General features: G+C 43.0%; 1 protein-coding gene across 1 annotated transcript; it reads left to right on the top strand.

The window, feature by feature from the left end:
- The first annotated feature begins 10,907 nt into the window (after positions 1–10,907).
- tbxta (T-box transcription factor Ta) lies at positions 10,908–14,568 on the top strand. The gene is made up of 8 exons (XM_010873606.4): positions 10,908–11,224; positions 11,587–11,851; positions 12,019–12,153; positions 12,280–12,341; positions 12,529–12,590; positions 12,812–12,985; positions 13,157–13,280; positions 13,439–14,568. The coding sequence occupies exons 1-8, from the start codon at positions 11,040–11,042 to the stop codon at positions 13,701–13,703; spliced, it is 1,272 nt and encodes a 423-aa protein (XP_010871908.1). The 5' UTR covers positions 10,908–11,039; the 3' UTR covers positions 13,704–14,568.
- The last annotated feature ends 4,474 nt before the right edge of the window (positions 14,569–19,042 follow it).

Genomic DNA, 19,042 nt, shown 5'->3' with positions numbered 1-19,042 from the left:
GTACAGAGAATTAAATCAAAATCTGTCTACTGCAATATTTCCAGAATATCTATTTTCAATCAAATACGCACTGTTGTCTGTTTAAAACCAAACACTGACTCCATATCAGTGGTCAAGCGTTGTGGTAATGGAATGATAGGAGTAGTATTTTGAGAATACTTTTTTGTTAGGACCTGGAAGAATTGCTTTTACTGAAGCAATTGTGAATTCTGTATCAGACATTTGAAAAAATCTGATCATCCACCTGTGAGATAGAGCTGAATGGCATTTGGGTCACAAGGCAAGATGATGATCGGAAAATATAGAAGCAAGTCCATTCAAAATGTTCGTAGTTAAACCCTACAGAGATGTTGCAGTAGGATACATAGTCGTTCATACATAATAACCCACCCTTATCATTGACATAAAGCAGTTTTTCACAGAATCCAAAACATCGCCACTGTAATGTAGGAGAAGGATAAGACTTAAAGGAAACATTTGTTTACCAAAATATACACTAAATAAATGATGTGTTTACTCAACTTGTCTGGCAAAAAAATATTTGGGTATCTAAACAAATAAGCTTTGGAATTAATTACTCAATAATTTTATGTTGGGGCATGTCAAATACTTTTTCATAATTTAGCAGATGCTCCAAGTGCTATGTGCTTACCAAGCTATGCAGGACTGTTGTCGAACTGTTTTGGTTTCTCATCAGTTTGTTTAAACCCATAATCTACATGCAATGAACATCATTTTATTAATGTTTTGTTACGTGCTAGCAGTTTGACTCTGTGGACGAGGTTAGTATATCAATTCATTTTTATTTATTTATTGTCAAGATCCCCCCTCGACTCCCCCCGACCAAGCTGTGAAATTAGTAAGCCTCTGCTCTGTTTGAATCTGCAAGAAAAAATGTAATTTAAAACAAAGCACTGTTCAGACAAAAAAATATGTATCTACACTCACCTAAAAGATTATTAGGAACACCATACTAATACTGTGTTTGACCCCCTTTCGCCTTCAGAACTGCCTTAATTCTACGTGGCATTGATTCAACAAGGTCCTGAAAGCATTCTTTAGAAATGTTGGCACATATTGATAGGATAGCATCTTGCAGTTGATGGAGATTTGTGGGATGCACATCCAGGGCACGAAGCTCCCGTTCCACCACATCCCAAAGATGCTCTATTGGGTTGAGATCTGGTGACTGTGGGGCCATTTCAGTACAGTGAACCCATTGTCATGTTCAAGAAACCAATTTGAAATGATTCGAGCTTTGTGACATGGTGCATTATCTTGCTGGAAATAGCCATCAGAGGATGGGTACATGGTGGTCATAAAGGGATGGACATGGTCAGAAACAATGCTCAGGTTGGCCGTGGCATTTAAACGATGCCCAATTGGTACTAAGGGGCCTAAAGTGTGCCAAGAAAACATCCCCCACACCATTACACCACCACCAGTAGGCTGCACAGTGGTAACAAGGCATGATTGGTACCCGGTGGGGTCTTCTGCTGTTGTAGCCCATCCGCCTCAAGGTTGTGCGTGTTGTGGCTTTACAAATGCTTTGCTGCATACCTCGGTTGTAACGAGTGGTTATTTCAGTCAAAGTTGCTCTTCAATCAGCTTGAATCAGTCGGCCCATTCTCCTCTGACCTCTAGCATCAACAAGGCATTTTCGCCCACAGGACTGCCGCATACTGGATGTTTTTCCCTTTTCACACCATTCTCTGTAAACCCTAGAAATGGTTGTGCGTGAAAATCCCAGTAACTGAGCAGATTGTGAAATACTCAGACCAGCCCGTCTGGCACCAACAACCATGCCACGCTCAAAATTGCTTAAATCACCTTTCTTTCCCATTCTGACATTCAGTTTGGAGTTCAGGAGATTGTCTTGACCAGGACCACACCCCTAAATGCATTGAAGCAACTGCCATGTGATTGGTTGATTAGATAATTGCATTAATGAGAAATTGAACAGGTGTTCCTAATATACTTTTAGGTGAGTGTATATTACATTAGAATCTGCTAATTCCGTCAGGATACAGGCTGTTAAGGAAAAAACATGTTGGCTGGATTAATATATGACACTTTTCTAGCATAATACATTTTTCAGTTAAACCTTTTTCAACATTATTCAACATTATTTTAACTCCCCCAACATATAATATTTTGCGATTTTCAAAGTGTTTGGATTTCTTTCAAGATCAGATAACATTTAATGTCAGGAGCCAGAAATCTAAAAAAGGTTTATCTGGTTACTCAAACGATATGTCAGCGATTGGGCTATTTTTAACAAATTGGAGTGTCAATTATGAATTTCCGAATTCCACTTTACCCACTTAACATTCTTGCTCTGACCAAACCCATCAGTTTAAATTTTTTTGTTGTTGAAGGTAATCAGAGGATAAACGAACATCAGAGGGTGTGGGGTAGTCTGTGACTGCAGCAAGCCACTTGGGTATCCAGAACATACATCCATATAAATACTAAAATCCATCAAAGTAAAGGGTCGTATGGAATGCGTCCGTCTCAAAAGCAAATACTGTCATGGTGTTTTAAAGAGGCCAGGTGGGGCACTGGTACAAGTACCTCAGAGGAGGATTGTAGATCTGTTTAGCCGTTTAGATCACAATTAATGAGATTTTAATGGACCTGATCCTGGATCAGCAGTCCTACTCAGAGACACTGTAAATGTGAGCCCTGAACCCATTGACTGTATGCCTGAACCTTAACCCAGCCTCCAGCCTCAGTGGCTCCCTGTTCGACAATAGGTCAGACGGTAATTCCAGCTTGGTTCTATTGTTAGAGTCGGCATGGGTCCCTGGGTAAAACAGGCTGACTCACTGAGGGGGTCTTGGGGTGCCTTGCCTGCTGCCCTCCCCTTCACCGACTGGAGGAAAAGCTATCCGGACAAGACTCCTGGGAAACAGGGAGAGGGCGAGATCGAAAGGGCAGTCATACCTGGTGTTATAGCTGGAGTTATAACCACCCTGGATCATGCAATGACAGACCCTCCTCATGTCATAAGTGACATTCAATAGAGAACGGGGATCAATCAAACCACCTACTCCTGTAAATGGATTGTCAAGGCGGTCTAGGGCTACTGTTGTATTGAAAACAGGATCTAGAGCATTTAAGATGCTTCATCTGTGTGAACAAACACTCCTTAACACACGTAATGCTGTAATTCAGACGTCATGCATTTTATCTGCAGCCAGTAGGCTGTTTTCAGGACTGAGGGCTGCGATGGGAGAGACAGGACTATTTGACCACCCAGTGGGGGAGATGGGTATCTTGGGATGTCCTGCCAGGTGTGAGCGAGAGGACATGTTTGATCGGTGTTTGCATGTGTTCCCGGATGTGTCTGTGCGTTAGGGTTGATGGGATTAACTGGAGAATTTACACCGTTACTCCCTGCTCTCGCTGCATTTCTACACTTCTCACTTCAGAATTTCCAAGTGTGGGATGAGGGGTTGTGGGGCTGAGTAGGGCATGGGGAGAGACTATGGAGGCGTTGCTCTTTAATATGCGCTGACACAGCTGGGATTTACTATACAGGCAACTTTGTTGGATTTGATAACCATACTTTTTTTGTGTGGGTGGCCTTTATTCTTGTTGGAGATTTCCTTAAATTCATCTGTTTCCTTAAATTTATCTGTTTGTCTCCCTGTCTGTCAACCTATGAAGGCTCCCCACCATGGTCTCTAGCTCAGCTGGTAGTGGATGTTCCATCCAGGTAAGAGACAGGCTAGATTGAGGACATAAAGGTTATTCACAGTCCTCCTCCAGTCTGTAAGTCCTTGAATACCTTCTGTGCGTCAAGCAAAGTTGATTGAAATGTAACTTCAGGTTTAAGAAACACCAAATGTAACCTCATGAATAATAATCACTGTTTAAAATGACGGATGAACGTGACTTTAAATGTTCAGTCCGCTCCGGAAGGCTGTCCCGCATTTTGCCTTTCACGAAATGTAACGCCGGGGAATTCTAATTCCGTGAAAACATTTAATTGCCCTTCTTACGAACAGGTCACCATGATTTGAAAATGCTTTTAAACCTGCTTTCAGTCCTTACATTGCCAATCCATAACCAACCCACAGATTGATATATGAAATGGGGAGGGCGAAGCAACGTGTGTGTGAGGAGGGAAGGGAACTCAGGAGAGAGAGGTCCACTCTACTAAGATGAAGGGAGAGCAGAAGAAAAGGGGCAATTACTGGTCCTTTCTTATGGAAATGGTAATGAAGTGGTGAGCAGCCCAGGGACAATAGGGGCCACAGGCAGGTTGAGCGTCACCGTGTAAACTGCTTCCTGTTAGGGACCATTTAGGCCCTTTAACTTTTACTGACTAACAGGCCATCTACACAGCAACTACAAAGAGAGGGCCTCCCCATCAAAGACACACAGGGGCCAGGGCTGGTAGGGGTCTCTGAGCTCGTCCCGTCCGCTCAGTCCAGACAGACAGACCTTTCCCAGGCCTGGCCTGATTCACCGCCTTCTGTCAATAAAATCTTCTGAATCTGAATCTGCCTGTCGATGCAGCAGTGCTCCTTGACCCAGATGATCGACCGTTTCTGAAAGATGCCTCTGCTGTGACATATACCCACTGTTCTATATCGCTGCTATATAAAGCTATTGTAATAACCAGCGCATGCGAGTCGCAGCAGACAGTTGGTTGTTGTTCCATTTGTTTATCTTATTATTAGAAGCAATAGACGGTTTCACTACTCACACACACGTGAGGAGAAATGCGCGGAGAGGCTGAAATCCTGTTGCTGGGTACCAGTAAAATATTGCAGTTCATGTCCAGAATGACTGGACCGTGAGGAGTAATTGTTCTGGGCAAACTATTTAAATCAGTCCTTCAGTCTTTATTTGTGTATTCCAATGCTGTGTCCCGTAAAAAGAAAATTCACTTAAATCTCAGCACAGCTTGAACATTTGGATGTGGACCAGCCACTGGGAGCAGTGTTGCGGGCCTGATAGATTTTATCACTCAATCTGCCTGGCTTGCCTGGGACAGAACAGACAGTAACGGGCTCTCTGGCAGGTGTAGTGTGAGGAAGTCGATGAGGCCCATGCTGTGGTACAAGCCTGGATCAGGATTGGGGGGGGGTGGGTTCTATCTATTGTCTTTTAATGAGACCCTTTGATCTGGGACTGTGTTTACTGTTTGTACACCTGGGCTGCATCACCGGCCTCGGATTGGCCATGTCCTGCTGGGGGTGGGGGTGGTGGGGTGGGGGGGAGGAATGGTCGGAGGACCCTGCCTGCGTTTTTCCAGGTAGCACTTCTTAGCGAGCTGCTGCTGCCGCTGGCGTGGGAATGCAGTAAAAAGCCCGCTGCTCCGGCCCAACCCCTTTGTTTACCCCATTTTATGGTCTGCTGGCCTACAGCTTCTGGTTAGCCCCCACAGACCGGCCAGACAGACAAGACGCTGGTCTACAGCTCCTGGTTTGCCCCCACAGACAGGCCAAACAGACACAAGATGTTGGTCTCTAACTTCTGGTTAGCCTCCTCAGACAGGCCTACAGCTCCTGGTTAACCTCCTCATACAGGCTTACAGCTTTTGGTTGTCCCCTCAGACAGGCCTACAGCTCCTGGTTAACCTCCTCCAACAGGCCTACAGCTCTTGGTTGTCCCCTCAGACAGGCCTACAGCTCCTGGTTAACTTGACAGATAAGATGCTGGGCTGATGCCTTGGCTGGCTCTTGGCCTGGCTGTGGTGTCTCAATATGAACACTAGAATACCATATTAAAACATTGTTGTCAGTCTGTTCGATGTTAGTGGCGACTAGGGTTTCTTAGATAAACAAGAACTGAACAGTAGCTCGTAGAACATTCATGAGTAGCTGACACCGTGTCGCGTGAACATCTCATTGTAATTGTGCATTTATAAAGAGGAAGTGATGCAACAGTAAAGAATACTTCATGATGTGTCTGTTTCTCAGTGAGCTCACCTCCTGTCACTCTTCAGGGCAAATAATCCAGGGGTCCCACCATTAGGTTGATTCTTGCCTGGTGCTGCGTAACCCTCTCTTGTCAGAGGGATTTCGTTCATGCCTAAGTTTTTATGAACTTTAATGATCTCTCTCTGTACTCCCACACCTAACTCTGAAACTCAGTACAATATGGAATCCAGCCACTTCATATCAGGTGGAAACAGTGTTGGGCTCCTAGAAAAAATTATTAAATACAGACTCATCTTTGTCACTTGCACAATAACAAAGATTGTGCGTGAACTGAGGGAGCGCATATGTGTGTGTGCGCGCGCGTGTGTGTGCGTGTGTGTGTGTGTGTGTGTGATGGAACAGCTGGCCGCTGGACTGAGGAGATTTAACCATGTTTTCTCACACACTAGTGTCTCCTGACCTCAGCAACAGACTGAAAACAGAAACACACTCAAAGGAGCAGCGCTCTCCGAAATGACTTGATGATTTAGATTTAGTCAAACAAACATTTTCCTTAATCATATAGTATACCTGTAAATAGCGATAGATGGATGTACTGAGATATCATAAAGGGCTATTAGAATAGTACAAGATGCTCACAATCATACATTTATACGGTCAACTCTTTTACTGGGGACTGTTTTTGTTTTTAAGTGCTATGAGATTAGAACATCTACTGAAGAAACAGGGAATGGCTAGGTGACCAAACAATCAAAAAATGTGCACATTTATAGGTTTTAGGTTAGAGAAATAGGAAATAAACTAAGATGGTAGGCCTTGCTGTCTTCATGGCAACAGTACACATTTAAACCATCAATCCAATGTGCCCCAATCTGTGTTTCAGCTCAATCCAAGGTCATCAAAGGAGTCCATGAAAAATAATTTTATCTGTTCAATATGTATAAATAGACTTTCAATAATATGTGACAGAAAATGTTTTACACTGTGAGACATATGGGAAACTTCCAATATACTAAAATACATTGCCTTAAGAAAATATTCAGATTCCTTAACTTGCTTTATTTTTTTTTGTTGTAAACTAAATGTATTATTTATTCAAAATACGTTTGTCATCTATCTACACCCAGTAGCCTATAATGAAAAAGTCAAAAAAAGTTTTTAAAAATGTGTAATAATTTATTGAAAATGAGAAATTGAACACTCTAAAACTCATGTACAATCTAAATTAATCTCAGATGCATCCTGCGTCCTTTGATATCATATCCCTGATATGTCTCCAGAACTTGAGTGGAGTCCACCTGTAGCTAATTCAATTGACTGTAGATTATTTAGGAATCTCACATTTCTATGCTCACTTAAGAGATTTGCGTCAACGCCTGGGGAAAGTTGTAAAAAAGCGTTACAGCATTGAAAGTCCCCCCGGAGCACCGTGGACTTTCATTGTGAAATAGTAGAAGTTTGAATCCACCAAGATCCTTCATGGAGCTGGTCGTCCGACCAAATTAAGTAATCAGGCAAGATGGGCCCCTTTGAGGGAGGTGTCCAAGAACCAATGACCACTCTAACAGAGCTTCAGAATTTTTTGACTAAGATGGGGGAACCTTTCAGAAGGACAGTCATCTGTACAGCACTTTATTAATCAGACCTTTATGGTAGATTGGCTAGATCGAAGCCATTGCTGAGGAAAAACGAATGACACGCCACCAAATGACATGCCACCAAATGACATGCCACCAGCGTGATGAAAAATATACTCTAGTCTGATAAACATGAAGGATTAGGCCTGAATGCCAAGCCTTATGTCTTGGTGCAAAATACTGAATGAAGTATCGGAATTGTCATACGTGAGACATTTCAGGTTACGGCAGAGATAACAGCAGAGACATTCCATCATCGATATTGGCTAATAGCTCAGCCTGAGATGAGCTGGCATTAGCATCCCAAAGCGTCCTGCAGAGTGTACTCCGGAGCAGCGCCTTCACCAGTCACCCAGGGCCTTGAAGGGGGTAGAAGGGTAGGGGTGGGGATGTGGGGGGGAGGGGGGCAATTACTGTCCCCACTAATTCTTTTTATCCCTTTCAAAGGCCTAGGTGATTAGAAGAGGAAAGTTTGGATTTCCTGAACTTGAAATGGAAACGCAAAAGTGACAGACGTTTCTTAGGGCTCAATCCGCATCAGAGAGGGCTGGTGTGGGGATTAGGGGGCGGGTTAAGCCGTGGGCAAGGGAAGTGGCTATTGGTGTGTTTTACTCAAGTCCTATCTGGCCCTTGGAGAACCACACCTTTCCTCATTCACACAGATCCACAGTGACACCACTCACTAATAAAGTAACATTAAAATACAATGCAGCAAACACAATTGAAACCCAACACTCACTTCACATAAAACCACCTTGAATTATTGGTGATGAACAGAAGGAGAAAACCTAGGTAATTCCAGAGCCTGGTGCAGTGACAGTGACATAAGAAGTAACATGTGCTTTCATGTAATTAAACTGGGCCCGTCCCGTCCGTTTCATCTGTAACACAAAGACGGGAGGATGAAATGCTTAAACTCTAAAATAAATGATTGGGCCACAGGACAAAAATAGATAAATGAAGATAGTTTATTGTGCAAGTGTCACACGAGACACAATTAAGTGTATATGTGTGTTTGCCTGTGTGTGTGTAGTGAGTTATTTCTTCTTCCCAGGGCTGACTCATCCTGTCTCTGTGTTTACTTATTTAGGCCAGCAGAGACCGAGTCCTCTGGAAAATATGCCTGGTCTTATAACTGTCCCTTTGTGAAGCACCAGGACTCTGTAATATTTCTCACTTAGGTGAGTGTGTGCTGATGGCTGAGGAGACGGAATGGTTTAACCCTCACGTCACCAATGGACCAGGACAACGAAATTATGGGAAGCAAAATGTTACAAATAATTCAATATAATCCCTGTTTCTTGCCCTGATTTTTAATAGCTGAGTAGGGCAGGGATACACTCCCAATACTATTCATGAGGGATATACTCATCACAACCTTTTTATTTATATGCAGAGGTCTAGAGCTAAAGCATTGTCTTTAAACACTTTTTTTTTCAAGTGTACAGCCAACACTATAGCATTACATATATACAAAAATCTTTTAAACTAAATGTGATGCCAGTTTGGGTGCATACAGTTATTCCCATGTGTTCGTGTGCGAGTGTCTGTCCTTCTGACCATCTGTCTGTCTTTCTGTCCGTCTGCCGGGGGTGGAGGAGAAGATATGAGCGGAGACAGAGCGCTAGGTTGGGATGTGGAGCAGTCCCAGTGTGTCACTGATGGTGAAAACCCTATTTTCTCAGGCCTGAAAATAAAAAGGGGAAAAGGAAGAGGCAGCTGAATGATATTGGATGGAAAGGTGTGAGAGAACCCCTTTACATTTATGAGCTTTGTAGAGCTGGAGGAAGTGGAGTAGTAAACTGGAGTCACGCTCCACAGATCCCACTCAATTCCAAGTACATCACAGAGCCTGAGACAGAGCAGACAGGAATACAAGGGCACACCGAACCACTTTATTCTGCCACTCTCAGGATCAATTGTAACCATTAGACCTAGTACAACCTCCATACAGCAGGAAAGACTTCAGCCACACAAGTTGCAAATACTCTGTCTTTTGAAGCAAGCAAACAAGTTTATATGGCACAATTCATGCATAGAAGCAATTAAATGTGCTTTACGAAGAAAGAGAAAAATATAAAAATGCATTAGAATGAAAACAGAAAACACAGATGACAGACAAAATAAAAGAGTTTTGTCAGATTAGAAGAAAGGACTCGGATTGAAGGCCTCATCTGACTTGACTTAAATGTCTAACTATTGGAGTAATCTTCAGGGAACCACATGCAAAAAAATTAAATATTAAATGAATATGAAAATAATAAACTGGAACAAAATATGGAATTATATGATGATACATATCGGTACAATATTGAAGTAGTCCTGTATTCTTTTATTTATTTTATCTTTACCACATCAGTCAATTGAGAAGCAACTGTCATTGACACAATAAAGACCTTGCCAAAGGCCTAAAGATCGTGAAAGAATACTCAGTTGCACATAAACACGATAATCACACTATGTACGAGGGAATTAGCAAATTGTTACAGAATTGCTCAACACCTTTGGTATGTGAAAGAGGCCTATATGAGATCCCTATAATCTCAATCCCTTGTTAATAATATAAAAGTTAATACTTCTACAATTACGTGTGAATAAATGTTTCCTCGATGTTAGTGAGAATGGATGTGACATCAGAATCAGACAGGCGGCCCCATTACGCAGATCTCCGTTGTCACCTCGGGGCTATCCACACTTCGCAAAGTACAGGAACAGAGAACAGCCTAATGGCCCGGCCACAGTCAACACTAGACTTCACACGTGTGTATTTGGGACAACAAAAGATTAGCATTATTCGCAAATATACAACGGAGTTCAAAGGCACCGTTGTCTCTTCCCTTCTTTTGTTTGTACGCAAAGCTTCAAAAAATGTGTTTGGCCTTCTCGTCCAAATGTGTTTCCCCCCGCCCGACAAAAATATGATAGGCCTGTAGCCTAGGATACTTATAAACTAAGCCTATTTAAGATGTAATAGAAATTTATTTTGTATTGGCAAATTAGGAATAATAACATTCAACAGTATTTCGTTAAAGGGTTCATTTAAAATTAAATTCAAGTTTCCGATATATACCTATATATTGGAGTATAATATTTACACACGAACATATAAAATTGGCCTAATATATGTTTATATATAATTTCCAAAATTTCACAAAATGCATAGGCTATGTCTTGGTCAGTCTGTAAATAAAAAGGAAATGACGGCGTTGAAATTCTTATCTGAATATTACCCCCAGAATACATTTTGTAGACTACTGACGCATTTCTAATAAATATTTTTGAATTTGGGACATCGAAAAGATGCTGGTGTCCAGGCCGCAAGGCCGTAGGGGCGTGGTTTATAACGTAGCCACGCCCCTTTCCACATGTTGATAGCCTTATATGATCAGGCCTGGGCTCGCAAACTAGTAGTTCTTGTCTCACTGTCAAAACGGATCTTGGAACAGTGAATCCTATTATAGGGTACATTTCGCGGACCGCTACACCAACTCGTCGTATAGGAAATATGTCTTCTTCAAACTCTGACCATCGGCTAGACCACCTTTTGAGCGCCGTGGAGAGTGAGTTCCAAAAGGGGAGCGAGAAAGGAGACGCCTCTGAGAGGGATATTAAACTGGGACTTGAAGACGCGGAATTATGGACAAAGTTTAAAGAACTAACCAACGAAATGATTGTCACCAAGACTGGAAGGTATGCTATAGTTGTTTTTTTTTATTTTTGGCTACGGATCAAAATGAGGCCTTTGAGGCCTAGAAATTTTTACTGGCACCTAAAATCTTGAGTGGTCTTAAGACGCTCATTTACGCACTTCGCCAGGCAAAAAATAATTGAAATGGGAATGTTCAGACGTCTATATCGGCTAGGCTTTATTCATGCTACATTGTGGCATACGTGAACATTAGCCCAAATGCATAATGGTCTCCCAATTTAAGCTTATTTGAATTAAACAACGGGCCCAAATGTGCAATATATTTATGTAAAACAAAGCGTTTGGGTTTTCTTGAGTAATATACTTTTATATACTTTTTAAACAACTTTATTAAAATTTACAGGCGAATGTTTCCAGTGCTCAGAGCAAATGTGAGCGGCTTGGACCCCAATGCCATGTACTCAGTCTTATTGGATTTTGTGGCTGCTGACAATAACCGATGGAAGTACGTGAACGGCGAGTGGGTTCCCGGGGGCAAGCCCGAGCCACAGAGCCCTAGCTGCGTCTACATCCATCCCGATTCGCCTAACTTTGGAGCCCATTGGATGAAAGCCCCAGTGTCGTTCAGCAAAGTTAAACTGTCCAATAAACTAAACGGGGGAGGACAGGTGAGGCAGCTGTTTGTTTCTGTCCTTTTCGTTCTTATGTCTAGAATATATGAATTATTTCGAGAATCAATATCCGTAATTACTCTACATGATCATATTTATTCTGAATGTATTTTAATTGGTTGTTTTGGATTTCGCTGTTAAAATAATGCCTTATTAATTTCTAGATCATGCTGAACTCCCTGCACAAGTATGAGCCCAGGATACACATAGTGAAGGTTGGAGGCATCCAGAAAATGATCAGTAGCCAGTCTTTCCCCGAGACCCAGTTCATCGCTGTCACTGCTTACCAGAACGAAGAGGTCAGTTGGCCTGAACCACACATGCACAGAAAATCACTGCTCACTACAGTCATACTTATATTGCTCGACTTACAACGAAGGAAGAAGAATATAGTACATTGTAATATTGTGGTCCTTCTTTTCTAGATAACTGCACTGAAGATCAAACACAATCCATTTGCTAAAGCCTTCCTTGATGCCAAAGAAAGGTAAGAGGAATACATTTTATTATGCACTGTAAAAAGGTTGTATTAAGTCCACATGCGCCAGCTCCCACAACAATGCAGGACTTCAGTGTGAAAGAGGTTGATATTATGTCAGGAATATAATGCTCTTTGTTATGTATTGATTGATTTTCTTTGTGTGCAAATTCAGATGTTATTTTCTAAATTCTAGGAGCGACCATAAAGACATCCCAGACCATGGTGGAGACAGTCAACAGTCTGGTTATTCTCAGTGTAAGTCTTTCCCGACAACATGCGCATTATTGCCTTTAGAAATCATTACCTTTCAAACTTCAGTTCCAAAAATCCAACAAATTCATTCCATGACATTTTCTTCAAATACACTGTTGTAATTTGTTATCAAGTCTTTCCATGTCCCCAAGGAAACTATATAGAAAATGGTATTGAAAAAGGTGTGAATTAACCCATCCATTTTCTCTCGTCTCTCTCTCCAGTGGGTGGTTGGTTCCTACCTAGCAATGGCCCCATCTGCCCCAGCAGCAGCCCCCCACAGTTCAGTGGGGCCCCAGGCCACACCTCAGGGTCATACTGTGAGAGATACTCCAGTCTGAGGGGCCACAGGGCTGCCCCCTACCCCAGCCACTATGCGCACCGCTCCTCTGGCTCCAGTAAGTACCTTCTCCAACCAAGCCAGAGGTTTCAGGTTTTTCATATGCCAAGGTACAGATTATGTAAGGAAATAGTCACGTGTTTTAAGATGGTGGTTGAATCCACCCTTAAAGGAAATATGTGTTTTAATCAGAGACATTTTGTAATGATTATTCTTTATACTTGTTTAGACAACTACATGGACAACTCGTCTGGAGCCCTGCCCACCCACGACAGCTGGTCAGCCTTGCAGATCCCTAACTCGTCTGGCATGGGGACCCTGGCTCACACCACCAACTCCACATCCAACTCCAGGTAACAAATAATTGTCTTGCAGAATGTTTCCCAGAATTCTTAATTTTACTGTACTGTAATTTGCTTTCTCATATTTCGTAAAAATGGACCCCCACTGAAAGCATTTATTCTACAAACCGCCATTATTCTAATCTGACTCCCTCCTGTCCTCTTTCTAGCCAGTATCCCAGCCTGTGGTCTGTTGCCGGTACAACTCTTACCCCTTCTGGCTCCGCCTCTGGTTCCATCGCGGGCGGCCTGACCAGCCAGTTCCTGCGTGGCTCCTCCTACACGGGCCTGACCTCCTCCCTGCCTGTCTCCTCGCCCTCCTCCATGTATGACCCCAGCCTTGGTGAGGTGGGTGTAGGTGTGGGCGAGGCCCAGTTTGAGAGCTCCATCGCCAGGCTCACTGCCTCCTGGGCGCCTGTGGCTCAGAGCTACTGATTTATCTTCCGTCTGCCTTGGACTCTCGTCAATGACCACCCTTCTCCATGTCAGCTCCTGTCTACTGACTGCCAGACCTGAAAGCGCTGAGTTGAAGCAGCACAAGTGGACAGCAAAGCCTGTGAAATGCAGAGAGCCACCTCAGAAGACGATGCAGAGAGATGTTTTCTCACATCTGTTTTTACAACACGCTTGGCTTTCATTCCAAAGACCATCAGTTGGCTAAACCAAAGTCATTTGGATGCCTGTTCTAAAGTTACACACTCGCTGTCTCATTGGAAGATGCCCTATTTGGTTCAATTGGGAGTCTCCGTAAATTTCTCCAAGATGCCGTAAAGCTAAAGACCATCTGATTATACATCCTCCTCAGTTGTCACTGTATTTGTGTTCTTGATTAGACCCAGTACTCCTAGACAATCATACGCTGGCGTAAGACAATCGCATATCTACCCAAATCTACGTTGATGAAGAAACCCCTGACAATTTCACTAAAAGGGCCAATTCTTACGTTTGACGGTTTATCGTTACAGTTAGTGCTGTTATTGTTTTAATAAAAAAAAAAAAAAAAAAAAAGATTAAATAATCTGTCGATCTAACATAAAAAAAATGTATATGTGTGTATATAAAATAAATTAACGTCCATTTTCATTGTCGCCGTTTAAATGTAACTGTTTAGCATCCAGTGTCAGAGTGTTGCTTCCTGGAGGAATACAAAGAGGTGCCTTGTGTTCTCCCATAGCAGACCAGGAGAAAGCACTGCATGTCCCAGAGATGTCTCCTCGGCTCTGTTTACATTCCCTCCCTGGCAATCATATGTACATATCTATCTATTTTATTTGTGTTTGTTGGTCATTGGGAGTTTATGTTTATTTATGTCATTTTAATAATAAATTAAAAGTTATTTTGTTTTTCTCAAAACAATGTCTTCCGTGTGTTCTTAAAATATATTTTCAGTCTTTGCTTCTAAAACATCCGTATTCCGATGGCATGAACTTGATCTGTAGAAGTCTGGTGTGCATTACTGCTAACCCACCACAGTACTCTTTCAACAGTCCTATTATTATTTTTTAGCTCATGTCCTGACAAGGTTCATAATATACAAATGAAGAGCCATGTTATTGGCTGTGTATTAAACCCCCTTCAGTTATCCTTTTTTGAAGGAGATGTGTCTCGTTAAATACAACATTCGACATCCCATCTCAAAATGAGCTCCTGAACAGTCCACACGAACTATAAGCTGGCACACGTTTAACAAAAAGACCAATTGTGAGGAAGTTATTGCCAAATAACTATGGAGATAACACATAACCTACACATCACCTATCACACATTACCTACAGTGAGGCTGGGGTCTCCACCAATCATCTTTCATGACTACTGCGTGGAGCGTTCTAAAAATACCAGTGACAACACAGCTATGCTAAGTGACTGGTGGCTCTCCATCTTGTGTAATTGATATCACATGACAAGCGGAGTCAGAACAGTTGAGATCCAGGCGTCCTTCTGAAGGGTTCCCGTCGCTGACACGTCTTTGTGACAATCTTCGTGAAGGTGTGACACACAGCTAACACGTTCAGTATTCCCTTTCTGTCCTTAAACAAAACGAGCAACACGCCTGCATGCCGACATGTCCGACCGCCTGGTACTGAGGGAGAGGATGAAAACGGAAGGCAATTAGGCCTACGCCTCAACACTCTATTTAGGTCTTGACCTGATAAGTCCCTGAAAGGATATTTCCTCAGGTATTGTAGGCGAGGAAGCATCAGTGTATCTGATGAATGCAAGGGCAAAAACAGCATCCTTCTATATGATACCGTGACTAAAAATCACAGGTGGGCCTTTACACTTTGAACTCTTCAGTTCAGTCTTCTTAATGTTAGGCTAGGTCAGGCTGGTTAAACGACCGGTTGATGTGACGTCACCACTCTCTCCCTCTACCTCCGCATTGTTTCTCTAGCGGGCTGGGGGAGCAGAGTGTGGGGACTTGTCCCAGGCCTGGACAGTGATGGAGGGTTCCACACCAGGGTGTAAATGAAGGCTGCAGGGTCACCGGGCCACCAGCAAACAGTAATGAAGCAGCAATGTGACGTCCAGCTGGCAGGCCCGGCAGGGTTAGAATACAGCAGCCCTGTATGCTGGAGCTAAGGTTCCCCTCAGTCAGAGGAAACCCATACCTTTACTTTATGACCAGAAAGTCCATAGCTCTGCCTATTTTATGGAAGGCTGTGAATGCACCCGCCTTTCACATGGGATCAACTTAAGATTGAACGGACTTGGATGTGATTGGGGGTGAAAGTTTGGATTACTTCATATTAAATAAAATAGTAAGATTTGTGTAATACTGCATCACATTCTGTCTTCTTGAATGTCTCTGTTATTTTATCACTATTATTTATTTTGTAGGGGATAGGTAGTTTACTGTTTAGATTATGACCAGTAACCAAAAAATAGCAGATCAAATCCTTCAGAATCTGTTCTATCCCTGAGCAGTTAACCGTAGTTACAAGGTCATTATTGTAAATGAGAATGTGTTCTTAGTCAACATCCTGGTAAAAATAGGGGTATACAAATGTACCTCCCATCCTGTCCCACTCTAACCACCCTGTCCTACCTATCCCATCAAAACCCTGAAGTTATGATTTGACAGCCATTGATGGACTTGACTCCAGAAATCTGCCACGACAGACAGTACTAGAAAAGATTATCCATTGATTATATTTCTTTCTGGTAAGCAAGTATTTGTATGGACTATATCAAATGTAAAAGCATGGTTGTGTCAATTGATGTTTAGTTCATCAGATGAAATACGAAATGCGTGATATTGGTGAATCCGAGATCTGTGTATGCCATACCTGTGAAACCTTTCAACTTGAATCAAAACGTGTACATTTATGGTTTATATTAGTCATTTTGCGTCACGCACGGGTTGAGATTTGTGCCTGCATGTTTCAGGATATTCAGTGAGGATGTTTGCTGATTGAAACACACACTGGTCTTTGCTCTTCCAGTGGTAAATAGGTCCTGCTGAGTTAGGATGTCTGTCTGCTGTCACAGACTGTGTGTGTAGCTGCTGCAGGCAGACAGACAGGCAGACAGACGTTCAGTGACTGAAGTTTGAGTCCGCCCAGAGAGCTGCGTACACAGCAAGTTAACCTCTGCTTGCTCTGTTCGCCATGGCCCGAACTCTCTGTTGGTCTCTGTTAATTGACAATTGGAAATTGGAGCTTTACCTAATGGCCACAATCCCCGGAAGTGTGTGTGTTTATGTGGATGTGTGTGTATGTATGTGTGGTCCAAATACGCTCAACAGAGTGTGTCCCCCACCAGGGTGTTGAGGGTTGGTCTGTGTATCCCAAACAGAAGAGGTAATTGACTTTTGATAAGGTTAATGTTGTTCTGAGGCAACTAAAATCACACACCACACATCCTCCACTTTGTGACAATGTTTTTTGCATTGTGAATTTCTATTCATAGGTGCCTTTAACAGACAGATGAAAGCAGGGTGAGGGAGAAAAAGGAGAGTTGAATAGATTGAAACCAACTCCTGTATCCTGTCCTTGGCTAAGAGTACAGTCACATGCCCCTCTATTTCCAGGAATATTTTGCAGAGTGAAAAAGAAGGCAAATCAGCCTCAGCAATGCAAACAACCCGGTTATGATGAGTGAGTCAGAGTGCAGAGGATTCTGGGTAATTTATGAGGTTCCATCGCCAAAAAACAAGTTGTCAAGTCTGGAACAGCTAGTCAGTGCAGCAGGGCTGGTGGTGTGTTTGCAGACCTCCCCCTTTGCCCCCTCATCTCTGCCTTCACCCTCCTCTCCCCCCTCTTCCATCCCACCTCATCCTCAGATGTCTGTGTGTCTTCGTTAATGAAGAAATTGTCGTACCTGGGTGAGACATTGCTCTCAGCTGAGTTCTCTGCCGCCTCCTCTCCCCCTCTCCTTTCCACCATTTCCCCTGCTCTCAGCCTCTACCCATCAGCCCCGAGCCCAACCAACTCCACCCAACGGCACACCAAGCAGAGTGGGAGAAAGTGGACGCAGGCAGCTAATTCCGGCCAACAGAGGGTTTATTTTAAACGACTGATTCAAGAATTGAGTGCTTGACAAAATGCTAAACAAAATTATTTCTTAAGCCGTACTGTGACATCTGGTCATCGACCACCGCTATTGATGCCTCACTGGTAAAACAGTCCAGGCTCTGGCCTTTGGAGGACGATACCAGAACACTGAATGTCTGTAGATAGATTGGAATTGTAAAATGTGCTTGTGTCATTCTGTAGAAATCCCTGATAGAAATCCTTAAACAAATTCATCCACCCCCGAGACGATGCACTTACTCTCTGAAGTAGTCAGGACGTAGCACAGATGAAGGCGAATGCGATGTTGCCTAAAAGCTTTTATGATACATATGTGACAGTTTCACACATCAAGGACAGTGGCTAGCTAGCATAAGCTAATGTATGTCTCCTCCAGTCACCACTAAGATGGTGACACACTCTCACCATCATGACAGGGCCTGTCAACCGAGCTGTGGACAGTTTCACCAACTAGACAAGACTTGTAAACAAACTGGTCGGTCCCGGCCGGAGCAACATCTAGCAAGGACGCAACGTGTCTGATGTGGCCTATGTGAGAAAGACCCTTTCTTCACCCATTGACAGCAGTGTGCGGATGTGCTACATGCTTGTAATAACAACGTCATAGAATGTCGATTGCTATTCACCTTGGCGATACTACCGCTGCTTCCTGAGAAGAACATAATGTGACACGTACATTAGACGCTATTGTTGGCCACAGATCTATTTAGTTGGAAGTTGCGACAGGGGTATCAAAACCAGGACCTCACTACGACCCTGTGATTTAAATGAACTCTCGCAGAAGCCTGCACATGTACACATTTTCCCGTGTCGTGTTGAGGTCTTGTTTTATGTTGAGGCACATGCGCTGAAACATAGTAAACATTTCATGTTTCTGTTTTATTCAGGCTGGCATTTTAACATTAGTGTTATTGGAAATACACACAGCTGCCCCTCTGTTTCGAGGTTTGGTGAGATTTTCATTGATCCTGTGGTTCTCCCTATCCAATGCTTGCCCTTCCTTCTTTATGACTGACCCGCGGAGCAGAGCATGGGGAACACATCTGTACAAACCAGGAACTGAGGATGGGTTGAGGGGTTTGGATAGGAAAAGGGTGGGCTTACAGTTGGACTACATCAGAGTTAAGATGTGTGTATAACAACTACAGTAAACAAGGGGGAAACTAATGCACATAATCTTTTTTTTACATCAGTAATTTTGACTCTCACTGAGTCTGATCGGGCTATTCAATAGATGCTGTC

Source organism: Esox lucius, chromosome 10 (genome assembly GCF_011004845.1).
Source record: "Esox lucius isolate fEsoLuc1 chromosome 10, fEsoLuc1.pri, whole genome shotgun sequence".
Lineage (NCBI taxonomy): Eukaryota > Metazoa > Chordata > Actinopteri > Esociformes > Esocidae > Esox > Esox lucius.
The sequence above is the reverse complement of the archived record's forward strand: the minus strand, read 5'-3'. Positions and strand labels throughout refer to the sequence as shown.

Coding starts and splice junctions, on each gene's coding strand:
- tbxta (XM_010873606.4), top strand. CDS start 11,040: ATGTCTTCTTCAAACTCTGACCATCGGCTAGACCACCTTTTGAGCGCC. Junction 11,225..11,586: donor ATTGTCACCAAGACTGGAAG/GTATGCTATAGT, acceptor TAAAATTTACAG/GCGAATGTTTCCAGTGCTCA. Junction 13,281..13,438: donor AACTCCACATCCAACTCCAG/GTAACAAATAAT, acceptor TCCTCTTTCTAG/CCAGTATCCCAGCCTGTGGT.